The 14,101-nt window shown below is 34.3% G+C and overlaps 1 protein-coding gene across 1 annotated transcript in view; it reads right to left on the reverse strand.

The window, feature by feature from the left end:
* The window catches only part of LOC118197436 (uncharacterized), a 65,506-nt gene that overhangs the window by 6,149 nt on the left and 45,256 nt on the right, over window positions 1-14,101 (reverse strand). Inside the window, exon 3 of the mRNA XM_085812742.1 lies at window positions 11,519-11,662. Coding sequence (XP_085668868.1) covers window positions 11,519-11,662 — 144 coding nt within the window. The remainder of the gene's footprint in view (window positions 1-11,518; window positions 11,663-14,101) is intronic.

Genomic DNA, 14,101 nt, shown 5'->3' on the forward strand with positions numbered 1-14,101 from the left:
AAATTAATTTTAAGTCGTTCTATTAAACCGATTTCCTTCAAATTTTTCATACATATGTACTTTTGATTAAAGTATCATATTCTACAGAAATTTTCTCGAAATTCCTTTTACATTTTTTTTTCTTTTTAAATTTAGCACTGTGCTAGCTCATCCTTATTTAATAATCAAAATAAATACTGCAGAATTTTAATCTTTCTAACATCCGATAGAACAAAAAATACTTATCCGAATGATTTTTTGGAATCTCTAACGTAATTTATTTTGGCAGCTTTAAAATATCATTCATTTTTTCAAGTTAATGTACGGTTGCTATCGGTGATGCAATTTTGAATCAAAAGATTTAATTCTTGTTCTTAGCAGCTTCTTGATCTCACGACAAAAGTAAAACCTCTTTTTGTATTTTTATGGTCTTTAAGGCTTGAGTTTCACTTTTTCAGTTCACTGCGTATAGACAGGGGAGGGGGGGGAAGAAAGAAAGAAAAGAAAAAAACAGAGAGAAAGTAATAATTTGAAAAATCTAGTCTAAATTTTAAATTTATATTCCATTTAACAGCGCGAATAAAAAACTAATTGAACTTTGAAACTCAAGCGTAAAGGACAATAAAAAGTTGAAAAAAGTCCGAAAATAGCTTTCACATTTCTCATGTTATTTTCATCAGTGTGCTTGGTGCCCTGAGAAATGCAAAAATCTCTTAGTCTTACCGAATGAAAAATTTAGCAAGCTAAAAATTAATTCATTAAATTAAGAATATTATATTAAATTGCTCATTAATTGACAAACCCTAACAGGGTTATTAAATGCAAATTTTAGTATATGTATAAAAAAGAAGAAGAAGGACTCATTAATTATATTTTATGTTTGTTAAAAAATGTAAATAACCAAAGCGAAATCAACTGCAACGATATTATTAAATTAAAACCTCTCGCTTTAAGATAGTTTATTCGGATTATTATATTCATATTAAACTAGTTTAGTCGAGGTTATAATTTATAATGATGTGTTTTTCATTTATAACGATGCTTTGAGATAATTTTATTATATTTGTATTGAAATAGTTTATTCGAGGTTATAATTCATAATGATAGTTTCTAATTTCGCCCTGCCTCTATGAGAATGAAAAGCGAGTTTGAAGTGCAATTAGGGATTTCTTTTAAGCAAATTTTTATTCCATTCTAAATTTTGAAATACATGATTTATTAAATTTTCGGCTTAACTTGCAAAATAAGGAAATGCTTTAATTAAGTTATTTTTTATTTGATTATTTCGAACTGAAGGTTTATCTTCGGATTTCAAAATAAATTAAGTGTGACATCACTTTTTGCTTACTAAATGCAATTTGAATTATATTCATGTCCATAAATTAAGGATAATGGAAAATCAGGCAAAGGAAGAGATAGAAGCAAAACAAATTTGACTTATTTGTAAACTTAAAGCTTATTTATTAAACAAAAGGTAAAGAGCAAAAAAAGATGCTATATGTTTGATATTATTAAAAAAATTAGCGATTTTTTCTCCCTGAAGCAAATTACAAAAAAAAAAAAAAAAAAAAAAAAAAAAACTCTTTACAAAAACCCAATATTACATGGTTGGTATGATTGTTAATACATTGTATGTCTCCCAGACGATGCAATACAGTCCATACAACGCCTAGGCATGCTGAGTATCAAATTATCGATCTGATCTTGGAGGATATTACACCACTCAAAAATCAATGCTCTCCGAAGTTCCGGTAGACATGTAGGAGGAGGTTGACGGGCTGCAACTCGTCGGCCAAGCATGTCCCACACGTGCTCTACTGGATTCAAGTCCGTTGAGAATGCTGGCCAGTCCATACGGGTGATATCCTCCGATTGAAGGCATTCACTTACTATGTTTGCACGGTGAGGACGGGCGTTGTCATCCATAAATACAAATTGTGCGCCCATGGCGCAACGAAACAAAAGTACATGTTGTTCCAGAATGACGTCCCTATAGATTTGGCTTGCCATGGTTCCAATTTGAATATGCAGGTCAGTTCTAGATTCGAGAATAATTCCACCTCAAACGAGGACTCCTGGACCACGGTAACGCTGTCGTTCAATGATGTTTTCTTGGTGGTAACGGGTACCTGGAGCTCTCCATATGAAGTCCGGCAAGAATCAGACTGAAAGCTAAACCTGGACTCGTCGGAAAACATCACACAAGCCCACTGTTGCGGTGTCCACAATGCATGCTCTCTATTCCAGGGTAACCGAAGGCTACAGTGAGTTGCAGTAAGTGGAACGCATCTGACAGGTCTACGAGCATATAGACCAATCTGCCCTAAGCGTCTGTACACGGTCTGCCTTGAAATTGTCTTACCAGTGGCTGAAGAGAGCCGACGAGACAGATCTGAAGCTGTCTTCCGCCCGTTTCTTTTGGCAGTAACTGCCAAATACCGGTCCTCATTCGGCGTTGTAACTCTGGGGCTACCTGTGCTGTAACGTCTACTCACATTTCCATCATCTTGGAATCGTTGCCAAAGCCTGGAGATGACACTCTGGGCAATTCCAAGTTCGTCTGATACTTCCAGTTGGGTACGCCCACATTCCAGACGGTCGATAATTCTACCACGTAAAAAATCATCCAAATGCGTCCTTTGTGTTATAACTATACGGTTATTGCACTGAAATGCTTATAAAGCGCCAGCGAACAATTTTACTTCTTTGCCTGTATTCCTTATATATCACTCTCTTACACTCTCGTCACTGTGACGTACCATCGGTGTCATCTGGTTACTTTCTGAAATTTGCATATGATTCTTGAAGATGTGTGGAGTGATTTTACAGGTGATATATTTATTTTAGAGTTCGATTTCCGCGTGACTCCGAATTATCCTTAATTTATGGACATGAGTGTATTTTGTTATAGCCTCAGTACCAGCTACGGCAGCTTAAGATTTTTAAAAGAATTTCAGACTATTTTCATTGGAATATATGAAATTTAGTTTCACTCCTTCGTTAGCAAGCGAAACGAGGCTCATGTTGTCTTCTCTATAAAAAAATTTGGTAACGACGCGATGAAACCAGTAAAAAATGGAAGATCATTTTTGGGAGCTCCATCCTGACAAGGTGGACATTTTTAAGAAGACGGAAAGAGAAACACGCACATAAACCAGTTATAAAATCATTCATAAAAGCAGCCCCCAAACTGACAATAAAACGAAAATTAATCACCTGATGTAATAATTTTCTTAGAATAAATAACTGGAGCAAAGTATTACGAAATCAAATTTTAATACTTGGTTACTTTACTGTCTCCCTTGATCGCAGCTTGGGATCATGCGGGGCATGCTTGTCAACATGGTGTTGGATAGCACTTACAGTGATTTTTTACATTCGCCTGTCAATCTGACTATCATTTCGGCTTGTGACTATGGACGTGCAACGTTCTTTTTGACAACTAATCCAAAATATCCCAAATTTTCTCAATGATGTTAAGGTCAGATAAATCCCCTGGCCAAATGAGGCGTTGGACATCAACTTCGTGTTTTGTGAACCAGTTCTGAGCACATCTGGCTGGAAGACCACGTCATTCCTTATACGAATTTTCTGCATGGAGAGGGATTATATCCATAAACCTGACTACAAAGACAACTGTACAGTGCACTGAAACAGACGTGCTCAGAACTGGTTCACAAAACACGAAGTTGATGTCCAACGCCTTACTTGAAATTGATAGGTACTACGGCCTTCATCCGAAGTGTGGACTTGTACTAGTGGTCCAACTCCAGTTACCAAAATGCGCGCACAGAGCATCATACTTTCACGCCCGGATTTGCATTGATTTTTGGATACAGTCCCGATTATATGCCGCTCAGGGCCTCCTGATGACGCAGCAACGTGCATCATTGGAACAAAAGCAGAAGCGTGATTTCGTCTGATCATACGACACGTCGCCAGCCATCCACGATCCAGTGTTGAAGTGTTTATTCTACTGAAGTCTGTTCTGTTTTGGAGCCTCTGCGATCTGACGCGGTGCTGACTGAGGACGCCACTTGGGATTACTGCTGAATAATTCCATGCTGTTTGCAGCTGTCGGTGCAGAGTACGCTAAGAGATGGTCCAGTATTAACCTGCGACAAGAATCTGTTTATTTTGAAATCGATTAGCGGCAGCCATGGCCTCACATGCAGATGATCCCTCAGGAATAATATCGTCTTAAGCATCTCTCTGGATCATTTGTTTGGGATAAATGCTATTGTTCAGGGCCAGTACGGCTGTGTTTGGCGGGAAATTTAGAATCGGCAACATTTTTAAAATTTAGTAAGGCATCGGATAGCAAGAAGTCAAGTGCTAATTCTGGAATTACTTATGCACTGTACTTTGGCAGGTACTGTCACACTCCAGAACACCGCAGCCTTTACAACATTGTCGTCGTGTTTCCGGCCAAACACAGTGGCTCCTTTTTTGCAGCCTGTGATATCTCATTTGCGGTTCGTTTCCAACTTTACGAACAAAAAATGCAAAATGATACCAAGATTATCTTACACACATTCGAAATTCTTTTGTAACTTTCACCTTCTTCCTGCTCACATGCGCCAGGTGCTCGTCAGAAACTTTCCTCTTTGCTCTAAAGTAAATACTGCTTTCTGAATATTTTGGTCATTGCATTGAGCACATAAAGAAAAATCATAAATAATTGCAAAGGACGTCGTTATTCCTGCAGTTTAAGAAATAATTGAAACTATTATAAGAAAAGCTTGTAAGGATTTATTTATTTATTTTTGGTTAAGAGTTAATTTTGAGTTAAAGTTATTTTGAGAAGTTTTCTATCACTCTCTTTTCACCCATGCTTTTCATACCAGAATGTAAATGAGATAGCAAGCGTTTATTCAGATTGAGGGATATAAAGATGATATATAAAGAAGTGCTATTTAAGCGAAGGTTTCGCAAGATGATTTTAGAGCATTTCTGCCTACTTGAGGCCATTTTGTTACCGCGATTTAATAGCGATTTGATTCTGTGGCGTTGAGTGCTTCTAGCCATTAAGCTTGTCTCGACGGTTTTCTACAAACCAGAGCCTTTCCTGCGCGTTACTTTAAACTGTGAACTGTTAGGCTAATTGTACTGCATTTTATTCTAGCTCATTATTGCTTACTTAAGCCAGAAGTGTTGGCTTGTGTAAACCCAAGTTGGGTCATTGTTATTTCTTTGCGTTCAAAGAAAGGGGTCTAATACACTCTTCTTCTGACTTTTGTTTTTGTATCGGACTTGAAGATAATTCTTCTATAGTCTTTTTAGAGTTCGGTATTTGTATTCTTCCTAAGAATACCAGACTTTGTAAGGTTATGGTACTGTTTTACAAATGAATATCAGTGAATGCGAATACATTGCAAAGGCGCATTGATGAAATGGCTGAAGATACAGAAAAACTTCAGTGTCAAAGTTCATGCCAAGTTCTCCGTTCAACTTGATGAGTTCTCTTGTGCTAGTTCTACCAGTTTTATTGTTTATCTAAGATATCTGCTTGGTTTTGATTCCAACTCGAACTATCACTGTTCAGAAACCTACTATCAAGATCACATTTATAGTTACGAGAGTAACTTCTCGGCGTGCGTATTTTTCACTTCGTTGCACAGAAATCGTCTGCTGTCAAAACTTTTATTAAGCAGCTGTATGGTATCCTAAAAATGTGTATTAGATTTATTAATTAAAATAAAGCTCATCCTTTTAAATCAGTGTTTTTCTCATTACTTTGTGGATAAAAAGACAAATTTTTAAACCAGTTACTGTGGCATATTGAAACAAGATTGTAGTCTGGAGATGCAAGTTTGCAAAGACTTAGTCGAGTTGTTCGATTCAACTCCACAGTTTTTTTTTATAGAAGTTAATTGGTTTTTGAGAGATGAACCGAAGAAAAATTAGAGCCATATTTTTATTCGGTAGATTTATTTCAAAATCTAATGATGTCCCGATAATCTGAAAGGTAAGGGTATCACGATTATTCAAGCTTGGACAAGTCTGTCAGGTTCGCAAGAATATTTTGCACCGGCGACTTGACTTTTAGATAGGATCAAGTAAAATCAAACCACAGAAAAAAAATCTAGATATATATATATATATATAGTTAGGTCAGTTCGATTAATATCTCAGTTCAATTAATTGTAAAGTTTTGTACAATATTTCATGTCGCTCCTGCGAAGAGGCCGTGACTCCCCGGATGCCGCATCGCGCAGTTTCGAAACCACTGTGCTCAAGGATAAAGGAGAAATAAAAATGTTGTGGATTACTAATTCAAATGAACATTCCAAGACTATAATATCTTTAAAAAATAAATAAATAATAATAAAAAAAAAAACTGAAATGTTTCAGATTTTAAATTACGTCCAAAGGGGCGTTTTTTAACATTTTGTGTGTTACCTTTCTTTATTAAATATCATGTTCCTCGCACTTAAACCATAAGATCCAGTGCAACAGCAATATCGCAAAATAGTTTTAAAACGAGCATATCTTTAGAATTTCCGATACAGAGACTCACGCGCTGGAGATAAAAATGGTTTTTCTGCACAACGTTGCCATTGCTCGCTTTGAAATCCTTGAGTTTGTTAATCAAAAATTCGTCAAAGTTTTAAAAAATAGGAAATCGATCATAAAACAAATTTCAAATTTCAAATTTGGTCTTCCACATGCTCATATTCGTTGGAGGAGTACGTTATTCAAAATTCGATGACTCTATGTACCGTTGTTTTATCACAATACGAGAAATATACATACATTTATGCAGATTTTTCATTATTTAATTTCTTCAAATATAATGCAGGACTCTAACATTTTGTGGCAACAGTTTGAAAAGTGAACCGACATTTATGAGTCCGACGCAAAATGCCAAAACGAAACTAATAGTCCTTCGGGATTCAAATCCCTTTGGACTAAAAAAAACTGAAGCATGTGAAATTGATACACTATTGTTCGTTTGGTTTTGTTCTATAAGAGCTAATAATGTTCTTTAAGGAGAATGGAAGGAGTTACTCTCCTTAAAAGAACATAATAATGTTCTTTTAAGGAGAGTATGAATGCAGGAAAAACAAGTTTCGGAAAGTCGGACTACACAACTTCAGAGTATCAAATGTTTTGCTAGAACAATTTAAGCAAACACATAACATTACTTTTAAAACTATTTGCTCTGATGAAAAATCAATACATATGCAACATGTAACAGAATGGATAAAAATGCTAAATGAAATTTGTGAAGAATATGAGGCTAAAATCATCTACAGTGCAGATGAAACTGGCGTATTTTTACCGAATTTCGCCTAGTAAAGCTCTGTGTTTCAAAAGAGAAAAGTGGTCCGGGGGTAAACGCTCCAAGGAACGTCTCACTGTGCAACTTTTTTGTAACACGGGAGGAGAATTTGAGCCTTTCCAGTTGTAACTGGAAAAGCCAGAAAAGCAAAGTGCTTAAAAAACCAGTCCAAAAGTTTTATCGCTCTACTGGCATCGCAATAAAAAGGGATGCAAAGCATAATGTCTGAATGGTGTATTGCTTTGATATGCAGGCTTTATTTAATTTGTTCAAAGAGTGTTATTAGTCCAAAGGGATTTCAGTCCCGAAGGACTATTGCTTTCGTTTTGGCATTTTGCGTCGGACTCATAAACGTCGGTTCACTTTTCAAACTGTTGCCACAAAATGTTAGAGTCCTGCATTATATTTGAAGAAATTAAATAATGAAAAATCTGCATAAATGATTGTCTATTTCTCGCATTGTGATAAAACAATGGTACATAGAGCCATCGAATTTTGAATGACGAAATCCTACTGCGAATATGGGCATCTGAAATCCCAAATTTGGAATTTGTTTTATTATAGATTTTATATTTTGTAAAACTTTAACGAATTTTTGATTTACAAACTCAATGCTTTAAAAGCGAGAAATGGCAACGTTATATAGAAAAAAAATACTTTTATCTCCAGCTCGCGAGACTGTGTATATCGGAAATTCTAAAGATATGCTTAATTTAACATTATTTTGCGATATTGCTCTTGAACTGAATTTTATGGTTTAAGTGCAAAGAACATGATATTTAATAAATAAAGGTAACACTCAAAACGTTAAAAAAACGCCCCTTTGGACGTAATTTAAAATCTGAAAAATTTCAGATTTTTTTTTTTTTTTTTTTTTTTTTTTGTGTGTGTGTGTGTGTTTTAAATCTTTACTGTCACTTCTCTCTTCCCGTTTTCTCATCAGAATGCAAATTATCTCTCGTGTATTTAATTGATGGTTCGAGATTATTAAGTCAGAGCGTTTTCTGCCATTTGAAGTCTTCGTTACTAGTAGTTTGCTATTCCAGTCCTGTCTTCGGCGTTGCTACTTGCCGATAGTTTAAGTTCATGCCGGTGATTTCGGAGCATTCGCGACTAAATTACTCCGTGTAGCCAAGGGTTACGCAGACTAATTTAAAAATTTGGTATTTAAATTATATTTGCTTTTAATTTTCAACATTTTCTCGCCATAGGTGTTGACGGGCTTTGCAAGTACCAGGAATGCCTTCTGTCCATCTTATGAATTTTAAAATTAAAGGATCATTTATATCCTTTGGAAGTTTCTGTGCTCACTCTCTTAGACTCAGTGATAAGACGTTTAAAATCGATTCAAAATGTTAAGTTACATTTTACGATAGTAAAAAAAAAAAGTTAGACTTTATAGATGGAACAATATCTTTCTGCTATTTCTTGACAATTCACCCGCAATTCACTGAATGTGACTGTACAGTGAATTACAGCCTTTAATATGGACTATGGTATAATTAGAAGCTTTAAAGTTCATTACAGAAAACTGTTTTTCCCGCTATGTTCTTTGTCAAGCTGCTTGAGGAAATAATGAGCTAACAAAATGTGTGAATGTATTGATTGTATATAGTGGATAACAAAGTTCAATATCACAAAGTTCTGTTCAGCACTGATTTAAGAAAGCAGGCTTTGAAATTCAAGTTATTTGGTGGAACTTGTCAAAATCAGTGGCAGTGCTCAAATGCAAGTATATTTAGAAATCGATGAAAACGTGTGTATTGAAGACACCAGTGGCGACATAAAATATTTTATTTCGACGGTAGTTGATGTGAGCTTTGATAAAAATAGCTTGAAAAGCAATAAAGAAGATGTATCAAAGCTAGACGAAAAGTGTGACATAAAAAACTGTACAGTTGCTTTAAAATACATATCTTAATTACAAAAATAATCTGATGTGTGCACCACATGACTTCCTTGTACGGAATATTAAATTATACCCATTTTTTCTTGCATTTCATTTAAACTTATTGGATTGAATTAAATCTACTTCATCGATAGCGAATGCGCTCTTTAAAATTCACTATATTTGTTTACCATAGCGACATTCTGACCCTAGGTTCACTTAACAGCGTTACATTTCATTCACTTTTTAATTCAGAATGCACAACATTTATATCATCTTAAGAACTATCTAATAGTGACCACATGTTCTATTCAAATGCTATAATAAATCTAAAACGATGTACTATAAAAGAAATTAAAACAAAGAACAAGAACAACAAACAAACAACAACAGAAAAAACAGTTTTTACAGACGATTAAGTATTTCTCATTCAATTAATTCAGTTCTCACTTCACGACAAGGCAAAAATACATTAAAACTCAAAATGTCTGTATTGAAAATTATGAAGTAACTCTTAAACAGTTATTTCCTCGAATCAATTCCAGAATGGATTAAGCATGATTTAAGAAGGCGTTATCTTTGTTATTGCCAAGCTTACTTTCTCTAGATTGGCAACAAATCTACTATTCTGCTGTTTCAAATGTAAACAAGCAATGGCCGCCATGGAAAAAATTATTAGGCTTATCGGAACTTAAATAACTTTTAAATTGCTGATAATTCTAAAAATATTCCATGCAGATTTACTAAAGGCATAAAAACCTTATCCAGAAGATAAGAACAATATAATTAAATCATCTTTAAAGCAAAAAATGCAAATTTACAAACATATAAGAATAAAGAAACTGAGATCACTGAGCCGAGTAACAGAATGGATATATATATATATATATATATATATGTTTGTATACTTTTGGTGCGGCCAATTGCAACCAAAATACGAGGTGCACATCTACATGTTATAGCAGTCCCATATACAAAATTTTAACGTTCTGAGGCTACTCGTTTTTGAGTTATGCGAGATACATACGTACATACTCACAGACGCCACGAAAAATTCTCTTTAGAATTCATTTTAAATTAGTTTTATAATATTTTTGGAGAAAAAAAAGAGTCCTTTATTCTGTACTTACGTACAGATGTCACGCAAAAACATCGTTAAATTGCATTCGATAACGTTCAAAATGGATATTTTCGTTGAAATATGCTGCCTGAAACTTTTCGAGATTACAATACTTCCTTTTTACTTCGTACATGGAAGTAAAAATCATGATAACAGTTAGTGACAGTGAAGAACTTATTAGTGACTTTAATAAAGATCATTTTGTGATTTTCATAACCACATGAAAACAAATGCTTGCAATGCATAGACTTTCAAATAAACTAAGAGATTATTTTCAATAAATTTCTGTAAGTGCAAAACTTTATGGTTCATTTCATATATTTTTGTAATATTTAAACTTTTTTAATTAAGAATTTTCATTTTCGATTAACTTCAAATTCAGATAAATATCTGTGACTATGTTACCTCTTTGTTATCTGTGACTATGTTACCTATGTTACCTCTTACTTTTGCGCCATTCCTTGCAGCAATAGCGCAAAGAATATTTAATTAAATATGTATTTAAGTTTGATTTTTTTCATTAAATTCAATTTATTCTTGTGACTATGTTACTTATTTATATATCATTTATTTAAAACTTGTTACAACCTGAATTTATAATTAAATGACATTTTTTTTTTTTTTTTTAGTTTATATCCTCTGAAGAAGGGATACCTGTACTTAAGGGACAAAATATCTGGTCCGGTGGGTGTTCTTTATTGGGAAGTAGTACTTGGAACAGTTTACACTCATTATAAAAATATAAAATTATAAGAAGTTTGACTCCCGTGCGACAAAATCGTGCGTATCATTTAATTTCAAAATTTGCAAATTCTGATCTCATTTTCAACCTGCCTTGACGGATCGGTTAATTAAGTTAGAATAACTCGAGGAAGTAAATTTGAATGAAGGGAAGCAAAAAATGCATATAATTTAATGGACAAGGAAGTCATGTAGTGTTCATATCAGATTTTTTATGAAGCTATTATTATTGAATTATGAAGCTATTAAAATTTAAAATGCAATGGATTATTAAATTAATCAATGCAATTATATTAATTTTTTTATATTCTTAATGCCTTGTATTTATCTTCATATTAAAAAAATAGCGTTTCAGTGCCGCCATCTAAGAAATAAATAAATATTTAAAAGCGGTAGACCGCATATGACATCGTTGCATAATACACTTTAGAAAATCTTTTACATTTCAGACGAATATGAAGGAAGAATAACAACAAATGTAAAAGAAAGCGAAATCTTGAACTACCTGTCCGTAAACTTGTATCTTCGATCTGCACTCGATCCAATAAAAATCTGAATCTTCTTGTTATTTCTTTTCTTTTGAAGTCGGCCTCGATTTCTTGCTTCGTGCGTGGTACCCTGCATTTCATAAAGCAACACAGCAAAACAACTGTAAAATAAAAGAATCTCTTGCTTGGCAGTTTGTTCTCTACATTTCACTAAATAGCACAGCAAACCAATTACAAAACAAATTGATTTTTTTTTTAAATTAACACTACAAAATTAAAAATCCTGAACTTGATAATTCCATCATATATGAACTATTCTGTGACATGTGATAACATATGTTACGGTGAAACACTGAAATCTGGAGAATGTCGACTTTCACCGGTGAATGTCAACATTCACATAGTCGCTTGGTGTATGTCCGAAATATTTTCCAAATACTTTTTTTTCTAATTTACACCGGTTAATGTCGACATTCACCATGTATTAATGGTGAATGTTGAACATATAGAATATTATATTTTCTTCACCGTCATTCAGTCGCAAAAAACACACTTGAGACTTAAAATAAGAACTGAAGAATATAAGAACTTAAAACACACAGTACATTCAAAATGAGAAAAGAAAATAATAGAAGTTAAAATCTTACTAAATTACGTCATTCAAATCATATTTATTGCAACAAATTAAACTATTATGGCACTTTGAATTGCACAAGAGGCCCTTGCTTTTACAACTGCATTTATTTGTGGAAAACTTTCTTTTGCAATGACAGCACGTACATATACTCCTCTCTTTTCGACCTACACCAGAGCATATCTGTGATTGTCGACATGCACCGGTGAGGGTCCGAATGTACAAGAATGTAATGCAATATTCGATCTTTCACCGACGTATTTGGTGAATGTTGACATTCTCCGGTGAAAGTCGACATTCTCCAATATCGGTCTTTCACGGTAACATATACACATACGTACAGTGGCGTAGCGAGAGGGGGGCAAGGGGGTGCATGATGCCCCGGGCGCCGCTCGTACAGGGGCGCCAAATGGTCTCCAAACAAGATTTTCCGGAAAATTTCAGTTTTTATTTTGATCGATTTCTGGAAAATATATTTAAAATTAATAACTATTGTAATATAATTAATTATTTATTTTCTTGATTTGTGTAATAAAATGCTTGCAGTACATCAGCCAAAACGTTGTTTCTGACCACTTTATTTCTCTAAAGTAGAGATATATTTTAATTTTTTAAAACGAAATGCACATATATCTCCCACTTTTTATTTTAAAACGATAACACGACCTTGTCCCGAATTTCTCAAATATATCCAGTTTCCAAAATCCGATTCCATAATCTGGAAATGACATTTTTTGAGATTTCGCTACAATGGATTGCGTTTGACTCTCCTGTAAACGGCTGATGGCCTTCCTGGCTACTGATTCAACTAAGTCATCTTGCTGAGACGTCGTATATTCACTGCTACGAAGCATTCAACGCATGTGAATTGTTTTAATCTTCTATTACAAAACGCATTATTACGCGTCCCTATAGCATATGCAGGTCGTTCCTTACTCCTTATCTAAAACGCATAGTTTTCGACGTCACAGACTAAATTTGCATATTCCCAACTTTGTAAACGTTATAATTTTCCTGTATAATCTCTTCTATTTTCTTTTGTTCAAAAATGTTATCGATTATATGGTTATTTCATACCGAACCTACAATACAGCTTAATTGTTTTGAGCAGTGACTGTGACTGCATGACGTTACTCCGCAGTAGAAAAGAAACAGAACCTAAAACTCCACTGCAGATCTATAGAGAATATGTTTTTCCAAACCTAAGAGTCGCACTTTAAATACTACTTACTATGAACGTTCGTTCAGGAAATTAAAATAAATTTTCACATATTTACAATCAACGGTGGGACAAGATCCCCTAAGTCATCTAGCATTTTTAAGTGTGGAAAGAGAAAAATTTGAAAGGATCGACTTTGAAGTAAATGATAAATTTGCTTCTAAATTTTCAAGGTAAGAAAAATGCATACATAATAATTAATTTTATTCACGTATTATATTATTATTAATAAATATAAGTGCTCGACCAAGTTGAGGTGCACGTGATTGAAGCGAGATGAGGACAAATTAAAATTTTTAAGTTGGCTGGTGGTGTGTCTGACAGTTTTAGATCTTTGGCACTCCAAGCATGATGGTGTCCAATTGGCTATGTCCTTTTGCATGCTATTCCATACGAAACGTTGCTATATCAGTTTCCTTAAAGCCTTGATGCCAGGATGTGACAGACGATGTAACTGACTAAAAATGGCATGGCGAAACACGGAGGGAACATAAGGTCGAAATCTTGAATCCTGAACATCACAATAAAGTGATTTTCCAGGTGACAGCTGCATAGGCTGCAAGTTGAGATTGGTGAAAGATTTGCTTTTCAAGAGGGTTTGTAGTTCTGAATCCCGGTGTTGTTCATCCGCAAGGGCAGCAAAGTTTATTGGCGAAGGAACGGCTAGTTCTTCAATACGAGACAAGATGTCTGCTACAATATTCTGCGAACCCGCAATATAACGGATTTATCTGTTGAAAATTGCCC

The sequence above is a fragment of the Stegodyphus dumicola genome, chromosome 3 (genome assembly GCF_044657685.1).
Source record: "Stegodyphus dumicola isolate Sdum_Otavi_A_Nest chromosome 3, ASM4465768v1".
NCBI classification, from domain to species: domain Eukaryota; kingdom Metazoa; phylum Arthropoda; class Arachnida; order Araneae; family Eresidae; genus Stegodyphus; species Stegodyphus dumicola.